The 26105-nt window shown below is 37.2% G+C and overlaps 1 protein-coding gene across 1 annotated transcript; it reads left to right on the forward strand.

Annotated features, from left to right (window-relative positions):
* Positions 1–79: 79 nt before the first annotated feature.
* COCH (cochlin) lies at positions 80–23227 on the forward strand. The gene is made up of 10 exons (XM_010160796.1): positions 80–173; positions 5384–5540; positions 14610–14743; positions 15898–15960; positions 16895–16939; positions 17027–17174; positions 18925–19028; positions 19896–20122; positions 21567–22083; positions 22853–23227. The coding sequence occupies exons 1-10, from the start codon at positions 80–82 to the stop codon at positions 23026–23028; spliced, it is 1665 nt and encodes a 554-aa protein (XP_010159098.1). The 3' UTR covers positions 23029–23227.
* Positions 23228–26105: the final 2878 nt, after the last annotated feature.

A 26105-nucleotide genomic window follows, 5' to 3' on the forward strand; every position in this document is an offset into this window, starting at 1 on the left:
CCGCCGGCGAGGGCTGCGCGGGGGCCGGGCTCCGCCGTGCCGGCTCCTCGGGAGGTGGCCCCGTGGAAGGGCGCGGAGGATGTACGGGAGCGCTTCCACACGGGCGAAACGCGCTCCCGGCACAGACGGAAAAAGTGTGGTGGTGACGAGTGCCCCCATCGAGGGGAATGCAGGTAGCAAGAGTGCGTGAGGGTGTGTCTGCATGTGCTGTAATCGCTTGGCGATTTTAGGATGTACGATGTACTTCTGACCATGTAATTGATTAAAACGTTTTTAAACCCACCCGCCATTATTTTGACCTGGAAAGCAAACGAAGGTACTCAACATGCCTAGCAGGGCAGGGCTGTCTGTTGCTCTGTGCCATACGGACTGCATCCACTGATGCTGGAGAACGGGCTCTCCTGGACACAGAGTCAATCAATGGGAACCAGGATCCACAGGAAGCAGTTAAATAACTTGCCAGAAGGACACAAGCAGTTTGTCTGCCCCTTCCATTAGAGCCTTTCACTAAGGGCGGGCAGGAGCCTCCAGATGGATGCAATTCTAGATGCAGGCCTGGCCTCCAGAAGGTGAGTGACCTCAAGGATATCTAAATGGTTCCTTGTGATTTTAGTTGTTGGAAAGCAGGGCTTGCTGCTTGTTCTGTGTTGTCAAACACTTAGAAAAACCTTTTGTGCTAAACTCATAACAGCTATACAGGAGTGCTGTGGCTAAAAGAGGAAGGAAATGCACAGCAATAGAAATCCTACTCCAACCCCAATTCCTTTCCTTTTTATTTTACAGGTGTCTTACAGATGAAGTGTCAACAGTGTGTCAGGAAACAAATGAAAAGTTTTCTGTAATGCTTCCTCCCAGGGTTGGAGAAGAATCCTCTGTACTCTGGAACCAATTAAAATATCAATAAGGGAATATTGGCAAGCTGAAATGTTGTGTACCAGGATGTGTTTGTAATATAAACTGTGAATTGTTAATGCCAGATGTTGTCTCTTACCATTTTTATGAGGCTAAATTCAGTAGCATTTGGTTATTGAACTAGAACCTTGTAGAAACTTTTATGAATGTTTAAATCCTGTTGCTCAAAGTAATGAAAGAACGTTGGTTTCCTCAAATCTAGGCTTATAACTACTTTAGGAGACCTTAAAGGGTCATATACTCTTACTCATACTCCCACTCAAATACATACAAACACTTCTGAGTTCAACAGTTCTGGTTACAATAGGTGAGAATGTATGGGTGGGTGAGTGTTGGCATGTGATGGTGAAGTAATCTTAAATTGATTGGGAAAGGGAGAGTCTTTAATTGAAATGAATTATATAGCCCTCACCAGATTTTTTTTTTTTAAATCTCGTGGCCATTGTCCAAATCATATGTTCTTGAAAGTTACATGAATTAGTATGCAGTCTATGAACATGTTTTTCTAAAACAGAAAGGTATATTTCTACTAGTACATCTTTTTTTATTCTTGTATGAATAAGTTTTGTAGGAGTGTTCCTTGTGTAAGATATAAAAAGCAGGCTTCTTGAATCCTCAGGATAAAGTGCTTAAATTCTTCCTGCTTTGCCAAGAAACAATACTAAAAGGAATAAGAAACATAAACATAATAGGGATGTACTTCCTTTTTTTTTTGTGACTTATAAAGCTATCTTACTTAAGAATCTTCCCCCCCACCCCTTTTTTTTTTGTAATCATATATGTAAGGGTTTTTTCCTTTACATAAACAAATTCTGCTTTCCCAAAGCAGTGCACGGAAACTTCAAGATTAGAAAAGCTCATATTTTTGGCTATGGATTTTATTTTTCTAGAGTCTTTTAAATTAGTGGCCCATGTCAAAAATTAAGTAAGAATGCTCATAGGTAGATATGAGAAACAGCTATTCAGGGCAAATTGGAGTACATGGGATGAGGTACTGGAAAGATGGAATGATTGAAAGCATGATTATTGGATGGATGTTTTAGGAGAAAAGTGAGCTTTTTTTTTGTGTTGGGTTTTTTTTTTTTTGGTCAACAGTAATGGAAAACATTCACCCCTACCTTTAAATATGGCTTAAATCAGAAAGAAATATCGTTTCTTTGTACTTTTGTTTTTATTGTGTACCCTGATGTAGTGTATTTCTGTGAGACTTGGTGTTTGTCTTGACAGAATGGGATGATGGCTGTTTTATTACAGTTCTGAAGGCCTAATTTTATGTCACATAATGTAGGTACCTAGTTTTCATCAGCGTCCAGAATGGATATGAGTTTAGGACTGAGTCCTTTCCTGTAAATACAAACTTTCTTTCTTTGTTCCAAAAATTCATCAATCTAAAGTATTTGATCACATAAGTATCCAGAGAAATACTGCTACTGCTCTTGCATTCTTAATTAGTGATTGAAACGTGTTTTCTCAGTTACTTTATACACATATACAGCTCTGCTGGTTTCTGCTATGGTGAAGAATCTTGGATACACTAACAAAAACTAACTTCTTCAATTTTAATAGTAGTATTGCATATGAAATCTGAGAAAATGATTAAGATGGCAAAGAACTATTCTATATTATTTAGTATTCAGACCTAATTAATACTTTTTCCTGTTTGCACCAGATTACTTGTATCACCAGCTATCCAACTCCTAAAAAAAAAAAAAACCAAAACAAACAAAAAAACCCCACAAAACACACACACACAAGAACAACCCCCACAACATTTAACAGGGAAGAACAAAAGCCACTGCAGAGTTGATACTGTAGGTCTTAATTTTGATATGCAGTACTTCTCATTTTGATACTACACCTAACATTCCTAATACCAGTCTCAGTTACAGAATTACAGCTTATAGGAACCTGTACCCACATGGAAAACCAAAATGAAATTATTGCTTTTTAAGTAACAGTATTGTGTACTTCAAAGTGTTATTACCTTTGTGCTGATCCAACTGAGGTATGAACTACTAAAACCCCTGGATAACATTTGTCAGCTTGTCAGTTCACACATCAGCAACTTGCCCCCTTCCCTCTCATGGTGTAGACAAGGATTGTGACAGTACTTAGGCTGCTAGTATATAAAGATCCCATGGCTAGACTATGATGGATTTCTGTTTTCATAGTCAGAAAATTTTCCCCAGATTTCTGTGTTTTCATGGGAAGATTATTTCTCCCCTCTCCCCCAGTAACTGTAAGCAGCAAGTACCTGGTACTGAGAGAAATGCCAATCTCCAGGTGATAATGGGTTAGTTATCTAGACATGTCTTTTAGCAGGCTGTGCATACAGTCAAGTACAGTATATTAGAAATGACAGGTATTAAAACTTCCTGTGGCCTCTTGCACTTTTAGAGGGTGGAAAAATGTGGCAGAGTGCATGGCACAAGTACTGTGAGAGCAAAGATTGCCACTGATCTTGTGTGCAGAGAGGAATCGCTGCAATCCAGCCTTCCAGCTGCTGTTTGATTCTGATGGCTTTGCTAGTTGTGGGGCTAACACATTTGTAGAAGTTTGAAAGAATTAGGGAACTAAACAGCAAAAACAAATTGACTTCTTTTAACACCAATAATATAGCACTTCAACAACGAAACTATGCTTCTAGGTGTAAGAATGGTGGTTCCGCTTGGCTTTTCATACTTCTGTTTTTAAGGCAAATGTATAGTGCTAAACTCGGGGAGGATTTGAGTAGGTAAGACTGTCAGTCATAAAAAAAAAATCTTCTTTATTTCTTAGGATACTTGAGAATCAGATTACATCATTTAATCACTTAGTGTCTTTCTAGGTAGTCTACTTTTATTACATTGAGAAGGGGAAAACGAAGTATTTAGCACTTTTTTCTTACTCTGGACTATGTAGACATATTTAGCATATTTAAGTCACATCTTCATGCTGATAAATAGCAGCAAAGATTTTTCAGGAAGATATGATTAGGTAGCTTAACATAAGTGTATGTAATCCTCATTAATGCTTTACCAAACTTAAGAGTAGAACTATATGCATGGCCTATGAACATACATGTTACACTTACACGGCCAGAATGCACAGACACACTTCCATGTGTACCTTCAGCTGTAGTAGTTCCGCTTTTCAGTTTTAAAGTCAGTGAGGCTAGCAGGAGGAGGTGTGATCTTTTTCCATCCACCGATGAAGAACAGCATATGCTTCAAATAACAGTGATTTATGCTAGTAAGTAAACATGCTAGAGTAGTAGTGAACAGGGGACCAGGTGAAAGATCACTGATCCCCTAAGCTCCTTGGGGTATGATGCTGTGGGGTACGTACTGATGTTGGCAGGCCTCTGTCAGCTCTCAGTATTGTGGAATAAGTAATACTCTGAGTGCATATGGAAAAGGTTCTTACACCTTATAGTGCTAAGCAACGGCAAGATGTGCTCTGTGGAAATTCAGAATAAATATCTGGTTATGGGTTGAATTTATGACGCTGAATTGATGTCAATCTAAGCCAAAGCCCTAATTTGCTGTGCATCAAATGAGCTGAATGTGCTTGTTCTAGGTAGAAGTATCCAAGGTAATGACCTCTAAGTATTCAAAAGAAAAAGCATCAATTTGCTAAGCAAAACTGTATACTGGTGTAAACCTGTGCCTGTATTCTTACATTGTACAGATGCAAGAACAGTGGAAGCTTATCCATGGTAATCTGAGAAGCAGTTTTGAAGCAAAGAAAGGCAGAGTTCTATGTGGAAAATGCATGTGCCTCCGCTGAATAAATTCTGTCTTGCTGGGTGAATCTTAGTCTTTTGCACAATGATATTCATTGCAATGAATTTGTATGCATGTTCTAGGTGTCACTGTATTACTGGACCAAGAAGATGCTTTTTTTAAAAAAAAAAAAAAAAAATCCTTACCTTGGTAGGATTTATTGCAGAGGCTAAAGGAAGTGCTGCTGTCAGCCTGCTTTGTGAATGCAATTGGAGGGAACATTCAGAGTTTCCCAAGTGGTTCATAGATGTCTTATGGCTGGAGATTACTGTGCGGATGTCCTGTAATTTATCCCTTGGAGACTACTGCCTGCTCTTGTATTTCCACCAGCCCTTGAAAGTCCTTCTCCTTGCCCTTCTGTTTCTGCAGTAAACCTACAGATGTGAATTGCTTTTTCCCCTTGTAAAATTCCTTGGATATGATTTTAATGTTATTTTTAGCATTGTTTTCCCTTATTTTAACTTTTTTTAATACCTTTTTCACCTCTTTCTACTATCTCTTTCCCATAAAGTGTGTTCTTCCTTTTCATAGCTGCACACTTGTAAGCTCCAAAAATATCCTTACAGACATACTGGAGCATAAGAGGAGACACTGTACCTAATCTCAAATTTAAACATTGATTTAAACCTGGAAATGGTAGAGGGATTAAACACAAACAAAACCAACCACCCTTATTTTCAGATGACAGGTTCTTCTTTTTTCTTTAGCTTCCACTGCTATCACATGCTTTACAAGAGGACTTGACCTTAGAAAGGAGATGGAAGATGTCCTTTGTCCAGCAAACTGTCCTCTATGGCAATTTTATGTCTTTGGGGATGGAATTTATGCCTCTCTTTCCAGTGTCTGTGGAGCTGCCATACACAGGTAAGTCAGATGATTGCTAATCAATGTGTTAAGCAAGGTTATATAGTCTTGCCACGCTTTTAGATTTTAACCTTTTGATGCCGTCATAAAGATCTTTCTGGACTTCAGAAGACATACTAACTCAGTAGAAATGTCATTAGGAGAGGGTAGAGCAACATAAAAGAATGGCTGGGTGTTAGTAAGTTATCTGAGTTGCATTAAGTGCTCTGGGAAACAGCTTTCTTTTTCTGAAATGGCACAGTAACAGACAGACTTTCACTGCAAGGTAACTTATGTGTCCACAAGTAGACATGGAAGGACACAGTGGAAATAGGAATCAATTGGTGAGTGAAAGCAGATTCACTTTCTTACTTTAATTTGTGACACTTTTCCCAAAATTGTTGAAATAGGTGTAAGCTCCTATGAAAACAGACCTAACCATGATTTAGGTGAATGTGGTCCATGAAGATGACTGTTCTTATCCAGTGTTATATTGATTGGTTTTTTTGTCACAGTATTTCTTTTCTGACAGCTGTTTGTTAGTCTACTTACTGGTCTAATCAAGAGCTCATTATCTAGCTGAATTCACTCCTGTATCAGATAGAATGTTAAAGACTAAGAAGAATATCCAGATAATCCATGTTATATAGACGTTCATTAGAACAACAATAATTCCACAGGGGTAGGAAAACAGGCTGGCAGAAGTCTTCATATGAAGTGATCTGATTTTTTTTTTTTTTTTGAGGAAGGACAAATCTTTAACTACTTATTTGCAAGGTAAATTCCTTTTGTGAACAATTTTTAATAAGGAAATGTTAAACAAAACCAGCTGGAAAAAGTAAGATATCAAAGATGCCTGTGGAAGCCAGACTGATTCCTGACTGTCAGTCTACAGGGAGTTTCAGACATCAATTTTAATACTTTGAGAGAGCTTTTGGCTGTTGGTAGATGAAGCTAAGAATCTTCCTTTAACTGGCTGTTCAACATGATGCATGTTCACTTAGACCTTTTCTCAGTATGCTTGCTACCATAAAGTAGACTAAAAACTTTGTAAGGTGTTAAGATAGGACTGACATTTTAGCAATAGGAATTTGGATGGGACATGAAGAAAAGTCTAACAATAAGGACTAAAGACTAGTCCTTATTATTAATAGAGACTAGATGGCCTGGGATGTTACAGGAACTGCAACAGACAGTGTAGTTTCCAACAACATCCATCTGTCTAGAACAGCTAGATAACTAACTGAACCTGTCTTGAAGCAAAAGTACATACTAGATCATCCTTCACAAATTTTTACTAATTTCTAAGAATACTATAATTAAATATTACGTATGCATTTAAAAGTAAGACTTCATCAGGCATGAAACCCAATCTATATTTTTTGGGTTTCAATAAGTACTCTTGACACAAATAATTATATAGAGTATATAGTAATATTACAGAGACTGTTTTTAATGTCCTATTTCTATGAATGAGATTATATTAGTATTTCTGGATTACAACATCCAGAATCCCTTCAAGCACCACTGAACTTCTTAAAACTAGTTTTATTTAGCTTCTAGGTACATTCATGTTAACATATACATGAACTACAGTTAGAACAAGCAAACAAAAATCACACCATCCTTATAATTGTATATTCCAAATATGACTACCGCTGTACTTTCAGAAAGGCTGAAACTATTCTTAAAAGCTGACGCAAAACAAAGTGTTTTAAAGGGATAGTTTGTAACTTATTCCCATTTAACAGAAAGAAACACTTTCAGAATACGTTGATGTGATGCTGAACTCTGATAGTGATTTAAAAAAAAAAAAATTTAGACAAATTAATAGAAGATCAAGGAGAAAACCAAGTTTTTTGAGTTAACATTCATTGCTTGATACTTCAGATGCCATAAAATAAATATTAAGCATTTTAAACAATGCTTAGGGGACTATCATTCCTTATTTAAAATGTCAATTAAAATCCTGTAAGTTTAAACAAGACTTCCCAAATTCAGGATATTCTTATAGTACTTAACTATTAAAACAAACTACAGCCTTTTAGAATTAGATTTAAGAAGGGGTTTTGAGTAGAAATTCTGTCTGGAATTTCTCAAAGACGACTAAGAGCTAAAGTACTATATGGGCTTCTAGAAAGAATTTGAGAGGTATTGTGGGGTGTTTGTGTATTTTGTTTTTAAAGCTTAAGAGTTAGTTTTGAAGATAGGTCTCTTTCTAGAACAGGCTTGCTTTCAATCCTTCTGTGAAAAGAATGTCTCCATTCAGTGTGTTTTAAGTGTCTTCATGAGTGTTTTTAAAAAAAGTTAAATTTCAGTTCTTCACTCTTCCTAGTTTGTGTATATACAAAGTGTCTGTGAAAGAATATCTGGATCAGATGTCATCTTTTTAAAAAAACCAAGTTTATATAGAAAAACTGAGAATTCTTACTGTGTCTTTTTTTTAAGACATGCTTGTACTTGGTGATGTAGCCACTTATTTTTTAGCAGTCTTTCCTTACTGCTTGCTAAATATGTCTTTACATAAAGAGAAAAAAGCTTTTCCTATTAAGATCTTTTTCCAAAGGCACTTGAGTGTTTAAACGTCACAAAAATTCCTAACCAGTTCAACTAGCCAGAGATCTTAAACCTCCCATGCCAGTGATGACTGGCTAGAGAGGTCTCACCCAGAAACCTAGTGGGGCTTGGCTCCCCTGCAACTGAGAGCCTGAACTGTGCTGGCTGCAGGAAAACAGCAAGCCCCAAGCAGCCAGGCTGTAAGGTCTGTTTTACTCCAGATATGTACATCAGCAGAATCTCTAATTTTAAATAATCAGGAATTAGTAAAAGTAGAATATTGAAATACTGGCAATATTGAAAATGCTGAAAAGTAGAATTCTAAAATACTAGAATGCTGAAAAATGTTCACAAGATCTAGACATCTAATATAATTTTTAAGTCAGCACCAGAAAAATCAACACATCTGCAAAAGGAGGTACAAGAAATGGAAGAAGCAGATTTCCAAGACTTGCATAGTCTTCCCCCAAGTTGATAGAGCACAGTTATTTATACACCACTTAAGTCTTGACTGAAGTCTGTACCTTAAACTATTGTATTATTGTTCTCCACCCTAGGCTTCTGCATAGGAGAATGGAAAAAATCCGTATTTTTCCATAGGCAGTGTCAGTCCAAATTACAAGTCTTGTGAAATGTGCACCCTGTTCATAAAACCTGCATCTAATAATCTGTCTCAAAAGAAGTTGCAAGAACAAAGAGGGCTCTGATAACAATAAAGGGATTAAAATATACCCACCATTCTAGTATGTCTTTTCCAGTAAAGATGTACATTAATAGTGTTTGAGTCTTTTAAATATCATAAATTGTAGTACAGTGCTTGAAAAAGCAGACTGTAGGTGAAAAACCTTCTATTTAGAAAAACTGATGTTTTTTGGAGACTACCTTTAAGTTGGGAGGCTGTTAGTCCTGCCAGCCTGTCAGAACAGAATTTGTTAGACAAGAATGTTTTGCTGGTTTTGGTGCAACCATTGGCAGCCATAAATGCTTGTCCTGCTAAAACAGGATTGCTAGGTGGAGGAGAGGCAGTAGTTGTTCTCAGCAATTTTAATGCAGGCTACAAAATCCAACAAAAGTATATAAAAAAAAAAATTTGCTCCTTCTTAATATTGCAATGGCTAAACTCCATATTGGTGTCAGAGTAACTCCAAGAACATACTGCTAATAGCTAATCACCATAGTTTGTTGTTATCATGATGTAACTAGATGCTGTCCTTGATAATTTTGGAAATTTCTTCCAAATAACAAACAAGCACATCTAGTTTAAAATTAGGTATGCCTAGTTTATTATATTTGGCCTCTTCTCTCCTTATTTTATGTGTAACTATTCCCAGGGAACATGAATATTTACTTTATAGCATTCTTTTTCTGGGCAGAAGAATAAAAGATTTATTTGTTGGTGGAAGAATGGAGAACCTCCTACCATGCTGACACTATTCAGGCATGAAGAACTGAGTTAAATCTACCACTGAGTGATTAATTGGATTAATAATCAGAAGGTCAAATGAAGGACTAAGTTCTCAGCTTGTGCAGTTCTGTTCTAGTGCCAGTTCCATTAAGTGGAGACCTAGCCCAATGAGGTAGTGTTTAGATGCTCAATAGGCATGTATATTTTTTTCACAACCTTCCTAACTAGTCCCAGGGTAGAACCATTTCTATTTAAACTTTGGGGTCCCAGAACTCAGGTGTAACAAAAGCATCTCATGTTACCACCAAGGTGGCCACGAAGTGACCACAAACACAGCTGGTGGTCACTATGCTGCCCTAGTGTTTGCTAGAAGAATATTGACAAAAAGGTCTGGCCAGAGGGATTTCTGAGCAGCTGTAGATCCCCTGGGGTACTTTGGTGTAGTGCCTGCTCCTGCTGCTGAGCATTATTTCCTGCCAAAAGCAATAGGGGTGCAGAGAAGGAGAAATCTAGGGGAGAAGAGGATGCTGGCATGAGACCCTGAGCAGCTCTGTGTTTGGGATAGAAGGCAATCTGGCAGCAGTAGGAGACTTTCCTTTGGAGAAGGAGAGGATGCTCTTTTGAGAGATGGAGAAAGGCAGAGTTTGCAGCTACTCATAGTAGGAAGGAAAGATGGGAATTCAGGTAATTCAGCTGTCTTAAGTTCCTGAGGATAACTGTTTTCATCCAAGGATTCTATAGGAAATGCTAGCTGCTATCACAGCCAGTGCTCTGGTAGCAATGGAAACAGGAATTTTCAGGTCAAAATTATGCTCTTAGTACCATAGCAGGCCTTCCTCTTCCTGCTTTCTCCTGAAAAAGGACAGCAGACATCGGCAGATGTCATAAATGTCTCTGGGCTGGCTAAGCATAACAATCAGCATAAAAACATACCATGTGAGTTTCTGAGCAAACATTTTTCTTCTAAACTGCAAGACTAAGTCTGCCCAATGTGTACTTTATTTAACAGCCCAGTTGTTGCCTTGCTGCCCTCAGGCTTGGGACTTTTTCTTGGTGTAGAACACTTAATGTAAAAAAAGTCTATTTCTCTTCACTGTAACATAATTATACTACAAGGTGAACAACAATCTATCTGTTTCACTGACAAAATTGTTATCTCTAGGCAATATCATCTAGCTGATCCTTATCTTACGCTTAGATCTAAGCCCATTTAAAGAAATCCATCTTATCTCCAACATATTTTAAAACATGTCAGTAGCTTAGAAGCATGCTGCAAAAAGTGCTCTCTCCATTGGCCAAATCTGTCACAACTATTACAGTTCTAAGAAACAATGAAAAATTTACCCAGAGGACAAAGATTTTTTTTCCAAAAGTGAAAATCTTGTTTCATCTTTCTTTGAATAAGAGAAGGTATTTCAGCTTTCTGCTGCTGTGTTTTAAGATTACTGACCTCAGTTACATCTATAAGGGTCATCTCCAAAGGCTAGAAGAGTTCAGACAACAGTTTTGATGTTGAGGCTCCTTGAAAAACTTGAATTCCTTCAAAATTCAGCAAAAGCCAGCCAGCCTTGTAACTCTTTCTCTGAGAGGGCAGATAAACAGTTCTTGCACTTTACTTTGAGGAGGTGCATGAGGCTCTAAAAAGCTTCAATCCCATCTGCTCATTTACCCCAATTCAGATTTTTAAGTATGAAATATAGAAGTTTCATCAAAAACTTAAGTCCTTCACATATCTTGTACTGGCCTTGGCCAGTATACTTTCTCCCATGAGCTGTTGTGCACTGAGGTACTGGATAGCTTCCTGGTGTATCTGCTTTTCTGTTTAATCTGTGTGCATTTTTGAGTGAAAAAATACCATTAAGGTATAAATTACGATGTTATTAACAATGAAGCTAGGCAAGAGAATGGACTGATAGCTTTTACTTAAAGTTGCTGCCAAGCAGTTCTGGCAGTAGCATGAAACATAGCGAGTTCTACGATTCTATGAGTAAGGTAGCGAAAGATGCAGAATTCTAGTTTAATTGAAACAGCTGTGGCATGCAAGGCAATCACACAGGAGCAAAAAAAACAACAAGGAAAAATCAAAGCAGATTGTAATGGCATGAATAATTCTGAGGAAATGCATAGGCACTTCTTCACTGCTTAAATATTGCTGCAGATCTACACAGGAGGAATCCCACTTTTAAGAAGTCATTTGTAAATGACTGCAGAGAGGAATTTGCCTATCTTTCAGTATACAGAGGCACACTGGCAGTATGTGGTTTATTGCACATCAGCATATATGAGCATGCACTCTGAGTGAGCTGGCTGGAAGTAATATCCCAAGTAAAACTGATGAGATTGTAAAAGATGGCTTAAACAGTTGTTAATTTACCTACAGAACAGAATGTCAAGGAAAGAGGAATACTTTTCATAAAGCTATAGTTCATGTTATATTCAAATCTAATATCAGCTCCCCACTTGCACTAAAAATAGCAGAGCTGTTATATGAAAATGGTGTATCTTGTATGACTTGTGATGAAATACAATCAAATGTTTTCAGTAAATAGATAACAAGCAAATAAATCTCTTGTTTTAGTGGAAAACTTCCACATTCAATGGAGACTATCTAAATTTTTTTTTTTAATTCCCCTCCAGAATGATTAGATGGCAATCAAAATGAAAAGACCACTAGATAAAATGGAACAATCTAGACAAAATCAGTCATACTGTGACTGAAATAAGCCGAAATCTTTGCTTCCAAGAATAATTCTTTGGCTGAGCTTTCAGTGTGAATGTGTTCCTGAGTTTAATTCAGCCAGTGCTCAAAATTGCAAGTCCACAACAAGGAAAGGGGGAAGAGAGACTAAGCTCTTCTTAGGAGCCAACTTGGGCATGGATCAGGTTTGCTGATGTAGTCTCAAAGTAGGTTCACTAAATTTGCAAGTATAAGATAGAAACTGTTCCAATTAAATACACACATTCTATTTCCTTTTCCATTAAGACCGAGACACTGGTGTGAAGGCTTGAATGCCAAAGAAAACCAGGTACTGGAGAAGAAAATTATATTCTAATTAGACCAAAATATTTTAAATACATTAATATATTATTTTTACCAAAGATAACTTTGCTATACTGAATTTTCCTGTCATTTAAAAATAACTATCTAGAGGCTCTGGTCTAATTTCTTTTTCACTGTTCTTCAAAGTGCTGTTTATACTTACCGCCTTTATAATCTGATTTTAAACTCATTCAGGGTAACTTTGAGAGCTGCTCTATGTACATACTGTAGAGAGTATGCCTATATGAGAAGATTATATGTGTATTTTAATACCATCAAAATCTTCTAAAAATTGCAAGAATAAAATATATATAACCAGAGTTCAATTTAGAAATGCAAATCACATCCATAAATGAGGAATTATTTTTTAACAGCAGTCTTCGAGGAGGTTGATGTGGAAGCTGCCTTTGCCACAGATACCCAGAGCTCATATTACCAGAAATACATGCAAGGTTTTCTAAGTTGTGTTCTTGATGATTGTACTTCTGCAATCTTTCAAATCAGATTAGACCAGGACCTCTTTTCAGGCAGGGAGTCCAGCATATAAGACAAACACGAAGGTGCCCATTGCTGTGTTTAAGTCTTGAAATGGTAGGTTGTCTCCCACAATACTGTACTTGCCCAAGGTACAAAGCATCAAGCTTTTAAATCCCTCCTAGAGAACCTCAGCATTGAATTTTGGCCTCTAAAAATAGTAACTGTTCTTTCAGTAGCACATAAAAAGATCTGAACAGTTCTGATGCCTATTATTAACACTTGAGGTATCCAAATGCAAACACACACAAGAGCCTCTCTGCCTGCAATAACAGTGAAACTCTCTTTGGGCTGCTTTTAACCCTGAAGTTTCCTAAATAAATCTATTGTCCTGCTGGGTATTCACACAATCCTTAGTCCATAAGCATCACCAAGATTTTCAAACTAGCTATTCCATCATTTCTCTCAGATAACAGAACAGATCTGGAAAGCAATCTCAAAACCTGTTCAATGAATCATGAAGTGAAACTTGACAAGGGAAAAAAGGGAGTGACCTTCTCAAAGAACTAGACTATGACCTCTAAAAGCTGGTCTGGGTGTTTTAGGTTCAACTCTCTTCTCAGTTTTGGAAAACTTCCTCCATAGGTTTTGCTACAAGTTTTCTTGTCACTTCTAAGTTTCTGAACTGCCCCTTCTAGTAATGCACTAAGAAGTATAATAATCTTGTAATACTGAATATGACTTTATAAGATATTTTAATCATTAAGCTTCTTAGCATTTGTTCTGATTTTTTTTAAATTAATCCTTTATAACAGTATTATTAAGCATGCATATGCTTAAACTAATGAAGATAGCTGTGACTTGTTAACTATTACTTAAGTAGTCCAAATTCTGAAGCTGCAATTTGGTATGTTACTTTACAGCTCTGTCAGTGAAAATTACACAGAAGAATTGCATCTGCTGTTGATACATTATTTCCAGGTCTAGATGGAAAGCAATCTGGAATCCTATATGGATTGAGTTAGTAACTTGCATTTAGTGATTTAATTCATTTCAGATTTCACATTTGATGTTTACTGCAAGTCAATAGGAAGAGTAAGATGCTTAAGGCTTTGTTCTTATAATTATCAGTAATCTGATGGCTGCTATCACAAATGCTTACCATTTCTGACTTCAGTCTGTAGTTTCATAACAAGATATCCTACATATCCATTACTGCTGTAAGCAGCAATTTTTCTTTCAAATTTTCTTAGCAGTGGTCATTTTGTAGCTAAGAATGCTGAATTTTATTTCAGTCACAAATATTCATGAGGCATAATGAGCTCAAATACATTTTGCTGGAGCGCTTTCGTTTAGAAATTGATATGTCCTTGAAACATCACGCTTCTGCATCAGCCTGATTGCTGCCAGAATTTTAGAATTTATGACATATTTCTTGTAAGTCTGTGTGGTGCTCTGCAGAATAGTTGTCTTTTCAGCAATGTATTGCTTGGTTTAGCTTGAACGCAACCATCTGCTTATGTAGCCTCTTTTTTTGTGAGGCTAGTGTCCAGTATAATTGTATTGCATTTTCTTGTGGTTAAAGTGAGTTTTAACATCTCTTTTTGTGTCTCAGGGGGGTAATCACCAATGCAGGAGGAGCTGTAAGGGTACAGACTCTCCCAGGACAGGAAAACTACCCTGCTGTAAATGCCAACGGGATCCAGTCTCAGGTGCTCACTAGATGGGCTTCGTCTTTCTCAGTGACTCGTAGGTGGATCACGCTTATTATTTTGCAAAATGTAGTTGAAATATTAACAGAAGTCTAGGAAACTTCTTCAGTGGTTCTGTATGGGTAAAAAAATGTGATAGCTATCTTAAATGTAGTAAAAAAAAAAAATTAATTTTTAACTCATTATTTTATCTTCATTTTTTCACAATTTCCTTAAAATACTATTGCAGCTAGACTAGCTAGTATGTGGCAGAATACATAAAATTGGATCACAGATATTTAGAATATAATGACATGATAGCAGGCAGTTGACAGTGTCATTCCATGACAGTTTGTTGATCCTAAGCCAGTGCTTTGATCCTGCTACCACAGTCCTGTCCACCTACAGCTTCCAGCCATATAGTTTTATTCCATCTCTCTGCCTTTGTGCAGGCAGTAGAACTTGTTGGCCCCTTCAAAGAGCTTGTGCAGTGTTCTCTGCAAACAGAACACTGACGCTCCAAAGATAGGAATGACATCAATTTATATGTGAAGTGGTCATTAAGCTACAGTGTGACAGTGGGTTTTTTTCAGGAGTTTTTATCCACGTAGTTGAGATGCTGTGCCTGATTGCAAACCTGTTATTCATGCCCTGCCACTTGGGTGAGGTTAAATCACCTTCATAAAAACGTATTAAAAAGCCCACTGGTTATATATGTTGTTGTGATTTCAAGAATATTGAAGTGTTTGTGTTTTCTGGTATATTCAAAGTTTGGGAAACAAACTCACTTTGTTTACATAGTTAAAATTCAGCCTTTCTCTAAGATACTAGTAATCCTTGTGTAGTGCTCATTGCAAATTAATAGCTAATAGTTTGGAATTACAGGTGCTTTAGGTGAAGGTGAAAGTTAAATCCACTTCTCCAGATCAAGTCCTGAATTTATCTGCTAGAAATAATGGCTGCTACAGCTCAAAACCTCTAATCAATTTGATATGCTGAAATTACTCATCAGCTCAAAGGATAATTTTTTTACCTGTAAAACAAGGAGTGCCATAGTGGATTACGCCAAAGACCTGCGTAGGCCTGTGTCCTACTCTGAGCATAGCCAGTGGCAGATGATAAAGAATGGCTATTGGAAATACAGTAAGCATTGCAAGCACTGGTCATTTCATCTAAATATGTAATAAACTTATTCTACTGATATTTTAACAGGTACCAAGAACACAGTGCTTGAGGCAGTTGGACGATCAGTATCAACAGCACGTCCTTCGACAGGTACAAGATCTCTGCCACAAGGCAAGCCTCCTGTGATACAATGTGCTGCAGTGTGTGGATCCCTGGCTAAAATGCCTTGTTTTATAGCATCTATTTATTTTTAAAGAAAACATATATAATACTTGTTTCTGTAGTGTATATATATCTTCCATAAGCAAAAGGAGGAATCATTTATAATTGGGCAAATTGATTCTGATTTCAGTAGTGGTCATGTAAATTAAAAAAAAAACCAAACCCAAAAAACAACCCACAAACAAAAAAAAAACCACACACAAAAAAATCCCCACAAACTAGAATTAATTTGGAAAAGTACTACATATAACATGGAGAGAAAGTAAAGTCTTCATGAGCTTTTGGGAAATTCATTCCCTCTAAGTGTCAGAGAAGACAAAGATAATGTATCCTTCTTACAGAACTACTCATCTGAGTGCTGTCAGGACTTATGCAGCAGAAATTTAGATGTTATGGGAATTTCTCCACAGAAAATGCAGCCAGAAAAAGGTTATATCAGTTTTTATGAAAGTTAGTGGTATGTACATACTGGACTTGGATTTTTTTTTGCAAATAGGCAATTTGCTTTACAGTTTGTCACATTTTGCTTCCAAAATGTTAAAACTGCGCACTGTACAGTAGATTGCTAACTGAGAAATGGTAGCACTTGGGATGGTGAGCTACAGCAATCAACCCAGCTTTCTACATTTCGGTCATCAGCTGGGCAGGTGTAAAAAGGAAAGTTAAACTATTTGAAAAAGAATAAAAATAATTTCTTTAAGGAGCAAAGAAGTAGTACTGCAAGTTTAATAATTAAACTGATTGACAGTTCTTAATGTAGATAGATTGCAATGTAATTCTTGGAACCTGAGCTTTTCCTGGTTCATTTCTGGCTGTTCATCTTGTTGTTCTTAAATGATCCATGCTGTTTCGTTCATTGAAGGTAAAAGACCTAAGAAGCCACTTGATAAAAAGGCTGGAAACAAAGGTAGGAACTCAAGATTTAACTTTTGCAAAGCAAAATCCTAATGTTTACTTGGTGTTAGGTAAGTCTAATGATCTTGGATGTTTGCAGACTGTAAAGCTGATATTGCATTTCTCATTGATGGAAGTTACAACATCGGCCAACGTAGATTTAATTTGCAGAAAAACTTTGTTGGAAAAGTAGCTGTGATGTTGGGAATTGGGACAGAAGGGCCTCATGTTGGAGTTGTACAAGCCAGGTAAGAACAGGTCTATAAAAAAATATAACCGAGTGATTAACAAGAGAAATCAATTAACATACTCCCTATTTTGCAAAACATTATTAATTTAATAATGGCAAATGAACAGCAAGAGAAAGCAAATTCTTTCCAGCTGCAGCACTGTATGTTCTGTGCTACATAGAGATACCTATGTGAGAAGATGTGAAAAACTGATCATCTTCTGCCTCTGTGATACTTGATATTTGGATAGAGAGTGCAGCTGGACTTTCTGCAGCCCATCTGCTGCTGACAATTTGTAGCTCATCTTAGTAAATCAGCAGAAAGCACTCTGCAAAGAAGTGACAAAAGAAAAATGTAGTGCGAGAATTGTCACAAATGGCTATGGACATGTACAAACCGAAAACCTGCTTTTGCCAGCCTGTAGGTTACTACAGCTAATATTTTCAAGTTGTAAATGATCACTTTTTTATTTTAAGACTGTTCATACTACTGTGTATGTTTGCAGGTTGTAAGAGTCTGAGTGTCATCATAACACCCAACACATTGGTAAAAGGATTTTTGCAGCCACAGCTCAGTTTGCTAGTACTTAGCAGTAGCAGTTTTCTAAGGCTTAACCACTTCGGCTATGGCTTCTGGAATAAAGGAAGCACAAAGAACCTTTAACTTTCTCATTGCAAGAAGATGAAACATGTTGGATTAACACAGGGTTTTTCTAATGTATTTTTCATCATTAAAGACTCTTCTCCCTTGCCTTTAGACAACTGCAGAGTAGATGTCTGCATCTGATTTAATGACCTAGGATTGCTTTATAGTCACTTGACCAAATTCATGGCACAAACCACCTGAACTGCTTTGGATGCCTCTTTTAGGATGTGATGAATTCCATCCTGAAAAATCCAGTTTCTGTCCAGTGTAGACATCAAAAGCTAGGGAAAATGGACCCCACTTTTGCGGTCATGGGTTTAAAAACTATAAGGTGAGGAACAGTTTGTGTAGAAACTGAGTAATCAGTTTAGCAGCTTGAATGTTCAACTCCTCGTAATTACAGATTAATCTTACAAGCAATAATCTTTATATCTCAAGATGTACAATTTTAACAGTTTTTGTGCCAGGAGGGTCAGCACAACAGACCAACTCTGCTTGGCACAGGGGTTCATTCTAGTGATTCTGATGAAGGATCAGGCCATTTATTCATAGCAGCAGCTCTTTGACCTGCAGGTGTTTATCTTTCTACATTTTACATGGCAAAAATAACTTAATTTCTTTTTGTTTCCTACTGTAATTCAAAAGTGAAATCTGGAAACTTTGCACAACTAAAATCTTTCATTTCTTAAATGAAGTCAGTAGCTAATGTACCTTCAAACCCCTGAAATTAAACAATTCAAATTGCGTTTCACAGGAATTATTATAAAGAAGGTATTTCTCATAAAAATACTAGAAAAGCTTCCAACTTTCAGTTGAACAAATAAATTTAGTTTAACATCTGTCATGTTCATTTTTTTATCTGTATGTATCTTCAATCTAATGTTTTCAGCTGCTTGATAAGCCTAAGAATGAGTCTGTTCTTAATTTACCCACTCACATAAATAATTATTCTTACTAAGGATCATGAGAGCCAAGGAGCATACTTCTATTTTAATAATTAAAAATATGGAAAAGAGTATATATGACAAAGAATAAAATTATTCAAATTGCATTTTAGCTTGCTAATGCCATAGCGGTATGAAAAGTGAACTATATACTTAATTACTCTGTTATTTTTCTACAGTGAACATCCAAAAATTGAGTTCTATCTGAAAAACTTCACTGCTGCAAAAGAAGTTTTGTTTGCCATAAAAGAATTAGGATTCAGAGGAGGGAATTCTAACACAGGTGAGTTCATACTTCCATGCAAAAAGAAATTGCTACTTTACATACTTATATATAACAATATAAATATGTATTTATATATGTGTGTGTGTGTGTATCTACTGAACTTCTTATAATTCATTTAGGTAAGGAAGTGTTCTAAATGCCATCTTGGTTTAGTCAGGTTCAACATTTTTTCCACTAGAACATTGCTACATCTTACATTTAATTTCCAGAAACGAGATTTGTTTATTACACATTTAATTAGAGTAGAAGTGCAAATATCACTTCCTGTGTTTAAACAGTAATTGACTTTTTACTAGTAATAGAGTGATATCTTGAGACAAATTCATATCTAAAAGGCTTAGTATTTCTTTCTTGTTAAGTGGCTAATTAAAGAGTTAAAATAAACTCAATATAAGTAGTAAGTGGTTGAAAGAGATGTTTTCCAAATGAGGAAACTGAGCATTCCAAAAACATTGTATTTCACAAACTAAATTTAGGTAGCTCCTCATCTTTATTCCTTCCAATCCATTTGGTAGGCCCTAATATATCTACTTCCTAGTACAAAACTCGATCTGTGAGTGAAAAAAAGGTCAGTGATTTCCTCAGCTTTTTCTGTGGATTTTTTTTCATGGTATTGGTTTGGTTTTGTGTTTTTAGAGGTGGGAGTTTGTTGGGTTTTTGTTTGTTTTTGGTTTTGGGGTTGGTTTTTTTTAGCTTACAGGTTGCTTAAGCTTCATTATTATCAAATTTCCTGGGATACCATTTTACTTTTACACTGGGTGAGACCTGTAATTGTAACAGAAATCCAGCACAATTTCATACAGGGAACTGGCACCAAAATGCAACCACTTTCATTCTTCATATTCTTTTTCTGTTCAAAACCAGGGAAAGCTTTGAAGCACACAGCTCAGAAATTCTTCTCTTTGGAAAATGGATCACGCAAAGGAATTCCCAAGATCATTGTAGTGTTTATAGATGGCTGGCCCTCAGATGATATAGAAGAAGCTGGCATAGTGGCCAGAGAATTTGGAGTCAATGTATTCATTGTATCTGTAGCAAAACCCACAACCGAGGAGCTGGGAATGGTACAAGACATTGGTTTTGTTGACAAAGTAAGAGAGAAGAATATCTTTATATGTTTTTCAGTCATGGGTGTGATTCTAGGGAATTTATTTCATGCTAAAATCCTAATCAACTAATTCTTAATATTTATGTACATATGTCCCTAAAGCTAATGAAAGGATTCCTGCTAGTAAGTGATTTAAAAGAATTGGACTAAGAAACCTAAAGAAGCATTGGGGTGTTTTCTCCTAAAGGGGCTACGTAAAGAGGGGAGGGGGGGCAAGTGCTATCACTATCCTCCCACTTCAGAGTCTTGAGCAAGTTGTAGCGCCTGGACTCCGTAATCGCATGAAGATTCAAAGAATAGGAGAATCCCCTATCCTAGTTGTAGTTAAATATGTCATAGGCAATGAAGCACAGCTATGATATCTCCTATCCTGAAATGGTAGACAGGGAGGCACATCTTTCAGTACCTGCTGTATGGATGATTATTTACTTACTTTCATTACAAACTGGACAGAAAAGATTGAAAAACACATATCCTAACCAGTTCACATGTAATCCATTCATCTTGAATGAAAAGTTTTGGATATTGCTCTGTATGAGTTAAAGTAGGAATTTGGACACATATCACCCACTCTCATGTGAGCTTTCTAATCACCAAGTCCTACTCTCCAGTGAGAAAACCTCTCGTTTTCCACAGGAAGGTTCTAGATGTCTAATTTCAGCAGAAATTTCACAGCTCAGGGCATGAACAGAATGAAGCTCTGCTGCTTCTAGGCACAAAATAGCTTGCTGTTGACTCCAGTGCTATTGCAGGCAACTCCAACTCCTGTGTACTCATAGGCACAGAAAAACATGACCTCAGGTGACTGCCCTCCCCTTCTGCATTTTCATCTTAGCCAAGTTGGTTATCACCTTGGAGAGCTGATTTTAAATTTAACCCCTTTCTCAATTATCTTGTACTTTGCATGCATCTTATGAAAGTGAGAGAATAAAGAAATTTTACTTTGAATGACCTGGAGTTATATTTCTACTCACTGTATATCTGTTTTTCTGACATTATAGATTAAAAGCCCAAAGGGTTTACCAAAAGGGAAAATATGGAGACCAATTGTCTGTGAATAAGCAAGAATAACTTTCAATCCTTTGGATATTCAGTAGCATGACTTAATTCACTTTCAGAAAACATAATTGTAATTTCCAGTTGTTATTCTTATGAATAAAGTTAAATTATTTGAAATTTTCAGAGGTTAAGTGGCAGAGTTGACTTCCTTATTGGACAAAATAAGCTATATTACAATTTTCACTGAGTTTGGCTGCAGATATTTGTCCTCAATTTCTTTAAAAATAAATAAGCACAAAAGCCACCCCAAACTCTGACTATCAGGCTCCATTTCTAACCTGCCTTCAAAAGAAAATGTCTGATAGGTGTCTGATTATTATCCATACAGCCACTGTCAGTATTAACCTGTTAACTTTATTTTCGAACAGGCTGTCTGTCGAAACAACGGCTTCTTCTCTTACCAAATGCCCACCTGGTTTGGTACTACCAAATACGTGAAACCTCTTGTCCAAAAGTTGTGTTCACATGAGCAGATGTTGTGTAGCAAGACATGCTACAACTCTGTCAACATCGGTTTCTTGATAGATGGTTCCAGCAGTGTTGGAGAAAGCAACTTCCGCCTTGTGCTTGACTTCATCAGCAACGTTGCAAAGGCTTTTGAGATCTCTGACATTGGTTCCAAGATTGCAGCTGTGCAGTTCACATATGACCAGCGTACTGAGTTCAGCTTCACTGACTACATCACAAAAGAAAAGGTCCTCTCAGCTATCAGGAACATTCGCTACATGAGCGGTGGCACTGCAACTGGTGATGCTATTTCTTTCACAACCAGAAATGTGTTTGGTCCAGTGAAAGATGGACCTAACAAAAATTTCCTTGTTGTTTTGACCGATGGTCAGTCTTACGATGATGTTAGAGGACCTGCTGCTGCTGCACAAAAAGCAGGTAAATAACTTATCTTTAAATGCAGTGGAAGTTAATTCATCCTGTTTATGCTGTATTGTAAATGTCAGGATTTTAAACAAAATCTGCAAATACAGCCCCAGTGAGTGAATCAAGTATCCATACCTTTTTTTAAATTCAGGAAAATGTGAGCTTTAAGGAACTCTGTTCCATTACAATGAAAAATCAGAGCTGTTGAGCCAGGTATAAGAGGGTTCACTCATGGCAGCTTTATTAAAAAAATACACCCAGACTTATTTTCCTGAACAGGAGAGAAATTAGTAGATTAAAAATAAAGAGCCACATAGTGAAGCTCCAACCAATGATGCTATCAACTATGGCATTACTCTTGCACTCTTCCATCATCTAGGAAGGAAAGAAGTGGTCTTGGCCAAAAAGCTTATTGTGCTGCATATGCTTGAAAGCACTAAGCGTACACAAAAGATCTAAATTTATTTTCAGAATAATTTTACACAGTGTTATTTGTGTTTTGAGATTGACATAACTGCTACATTCACATGTGTCACTATAAAAACAATTAAGACACTAGCTCTTAAGATACCCCATATTTCCTTCAGGATTGAAACAAATCTTCTAATTCCTGATACTTAGTGGCAAAAACTAATAATCTTTGACAGACTGCAGGTTTTGAAACACTCTTTTTTGATCCAGATTAATTCATGGATGTAAGAATGGCTGTTTTTCTTGTATCCATAGGCACAATGTTTTTAACTTCTTTTTTTCTTCTTCTTACTGTACTATTACATTGTAGGAATAACAGTCTTCTCTGTTGGTGTTGCCTGGGCACCTCTGGATGATCTGAAAGACATGGCTTCTGAACCAAGAGAATCTCATACTTTCTTCACTAGGGAGTTCACAGGATTGGAGCAGATGGTTCCTGATATTATTAGAGGCATCTGTAAAGATTTTTTGGACTCTAAACAATAAGGCAAGAATCTGCTGTTGGATATTATTACTTTGAAACTAAAAATCATGAAGGTAAAATGGTCCCTCTAAAGTACAGATGTTTTATTCTTATACATACTATCATAATGCAAGGGAAGAGCTACTTTTTGTTTCTGTAGTCAGTCAAGGATTATTGTGAGCTTGTTAGAGGTTGTATTTACCAGAACGCAAAATTTGGCCAACAGCTATTGTCTTCAATACATATATAGTATTCCCAACTTTAAAGCTATGCATATTGTGCACTTAAGGCTATCAGATAACAGCAGAGGAGACAATACATGTCTGACATCTTTTCTGTCACTTGCTAGATGTCTGCTTAAGAGTTAAAAGTAATACATTTTTAAATACACCGTACTATCTTCTGTAAGCCTCCTGTAGCTTATGATTCTGTATCTTTTCAAGGAGTTCTGCTGATAGCGTGAAGTACTTCCAGTGCTTCAGTTGCACAACATCCATTATTTCTGGGCAGTTTAAGAAAAGGTATGACAAGTTGTAGCTAAACAGTATTTTTACTAGCTGAGGTTTTGCTGTTGTGAATGTTCCTGTCATCTGGTTGACAAGGTTTGTGTCAGAAGACATTTAACTTCTACCCACAGATTTCTGTTGATCTATGTTGTTTGTTTCTCTTAGCACAGATTTTGAAAGGTAATTAAGGCATGGTAGTTCTTCTTGAGGATCTGGATCCTAATATATTAGCTGATATTACTGCTTCCTACACCACTGAAGTCATCAGTGCTATTCTTCATATATCCAATAACCAGACTTTTTCCTGTCTACTGTCTTGATTTTACAGAGTAGTTATTGGCTAGACAGAGACAGGAATCTTGGGCAAAGAGATTAAATTAGACCACACACTGGGAACTGAAAGCATTCAAATCCAAAGGCAGCTCAGACCTTGAAACATAACTGATTTGTATCAAATTACATGGTTAGAAAAGAAGAAACTAGGCAGACACATAAATGGCATTTGGTAGCTCACAGAGTAACAACTTTCTAATGCTAGCAAAAACATCTTTAAAGACATGTGAGGTTCTCTGAAGATGGAAGAATAGCTTTCTTGAAAAAAAGGCTTTAAATCTGATTACATACCTAGTCATGTGTTGATATTTTTATGTACCTACATGCGTGAGGTTAAAATGACGCAATATTTCACCAAATTATTCCAGATTCTTGGAGTGAATAACAGACTTCAAGTATTCTTTAGAAAAATAAATACTCTTGCAAGTAAAATATATAGTAGAAAACAAAACAGCACTTTCCCTATCAATCTAGGGTTTCCTGTTTTTCATCCCTGCCCCACTATTGATTGTAAAATTCATAGTAGTTATGGAGTGGCACAGAAGGGATTGCATTCATCAGGCTTTTGTTGTGCATTTTTTAATAACTTATGACTGGCTATATATTACACTAAACATGAATGGCAAAGATGCCTTGTATTTTTCTATTAATTGTTATCCTTAATTTTGTTATGTGTTTATAGATAAGAATATTCAGCTATTGCTGTGTAAATTCATATGCGATATCAACTTTGTGCAAAAGTTTAATTCATTTAGTTTATAATCTTTTTATAGAAATATACATTGCAAGAAAACTGAAACTGCTGCTATATGTTTTAATATCCTGCAATATAAAAGTCTTTTTATTATGAACCTTATGGAGATAGCTTGAGTAAGTTGCATGTGATGCTTCCTAACTGCCTGCATTGTCTTAAATCCCAATTTGCAAAAGAAAGTCTTAAATCATCCTCAAATAGCAAGGATACTAATTAGACAAATATTTTAATTTGAATGAGTCAATATCAAAGTTTTAGTCATTGTTCATACTAGGTATGGCACTGGTTGAATCTTCTGAATATATATGACACCAGCTAGTAGACACATGTACCTTCCTACTTTGTTTTTACTGTTGCAAAGGAGGAGGCAGCTTTACTCATTCATCAGGGAAAAAGCAGGTCTGGATCTCTGGGACACTGAAACCTGCAGAGCTAAACCTCCAGATAATTCCATGTCACAGGAATGGTGGTTACACATTACTTGCACCCTTCATATGGCCCAGTTACACTCAGGTAGGAAGTGGTGGGTACAGAAAACACTTTTTTAAATATACAAAGTTTATGTGGAAGCAAGCATTTGTGAGCACAATTTTGAACTGTAAAAAATGCTAGTGGGATACAGATAAAAGGAGTGACAGCTGGTGAGAAACTGAGCCAGGGTGGAAAAGACGTGGACTATGCAGTAAATAGAAGGTAAGTTAGGAGGAAAAACAGCATGGTGAAGGGTAGCAGACATGATTTGAAGTTCTGTTTTGGGTAAGAAGGTAGGTAAAGCCACAGTACAAGGGTTCAGTTTTGTGCTGCTGGACCAAGCAGTACAAAGAATGTGAACAGAGCAGCAGCTAACATCACTTGTGCAAACTCCATTTGGTAACATGGCTACAGGTACTAGTTCTAAATGATCTTTAAAAGGTCCACTCCAAACATTTTATGATTCTCCATGCACTATTTCCCTGAAAAGTACTCAACAAGGCTCAGGGCACCTCAGATTTGCAACCCCATTGCTGATGACATACCACTGCAGATGTACTGGGTTTGTGTGGTGGGGAGGGGCCACAGGGATAGCTCTTTTAAGAAGCTGCTAGAAGCTTCCCCAGCTCCAAGTTGGACCCGTCTCTGGCCACAGCCAAGACAATCATCAGTGGTATATTTAAGAGGGAAAAACCCTGCTGCAGAACCTGCAGCAAAGAGAGGAGTGGGAGGGGAGAGAGACAGCAAGGCAGACACCAAGGTCAGCGCAGAAAGGGATGGAGGATGTGGGCTGGAGCAGAGGTTCACCTGCAGCCCGTGGTGAGAGGGGAGGCTGTGCCCCTGCAGCCATGGAGGGTGATGGGGGAAGCAGACACCTGATGCCAGCCTGGGCAGGACCCCATGCTGGAGCAGGCAGCTGTGCCCAAAGAGCCTGTGACTCCGTGGTGAGTCCACGCTGGAGCAGGCTGCTCCTGAAGGACTGCACCTCACAAATGGACCCACAATGGAGCAGTCTGAGAAGAACTGCAGCCTCTGG

This window comes from Eurypyga helias, unplaced genomic scaffold, assembly GCF_000690775.1.
Source record: "Eurypyga helias isolate BGI_N326 unplaced genomic scaffold, ASM69077v1 scaffold26281, whole genome shotgun sequence".
NCBI classification, from domain to species: Eukaryota; Metazoa; Chordata; class Aves; order Eurypygiformes; family Eurypygidae; genus Eurypyga; species Eurypyga helias.

What these genes read in the sequence shown, in the direction of transcription:
- COCH (XM_010160796.1), top strand. Translation starts at nt 80, where the DNA reads ATGTACGGGAGCGCTTCCACACGGGCGAAACGCGCTCCCGGCACAGAC. An exon ending in AGGAGGGAATTCTAACACAG is followed by an intron (nt 19,029 to 19,895) that starts GTGAGTTCATAC and finishes GTTCAAAACCAG; the next exon opens with GGAAAGCTTTGAAGCACACA. An exon ending in TGCTGCTGCACAAAAAGCAG is followed by an intron (nt 22,084 to 22,852) that starts GTAAATAACTTA and finishes ATTACATTGTAG; the next exon opens with GAATAACAGTCTTCTCTGTT.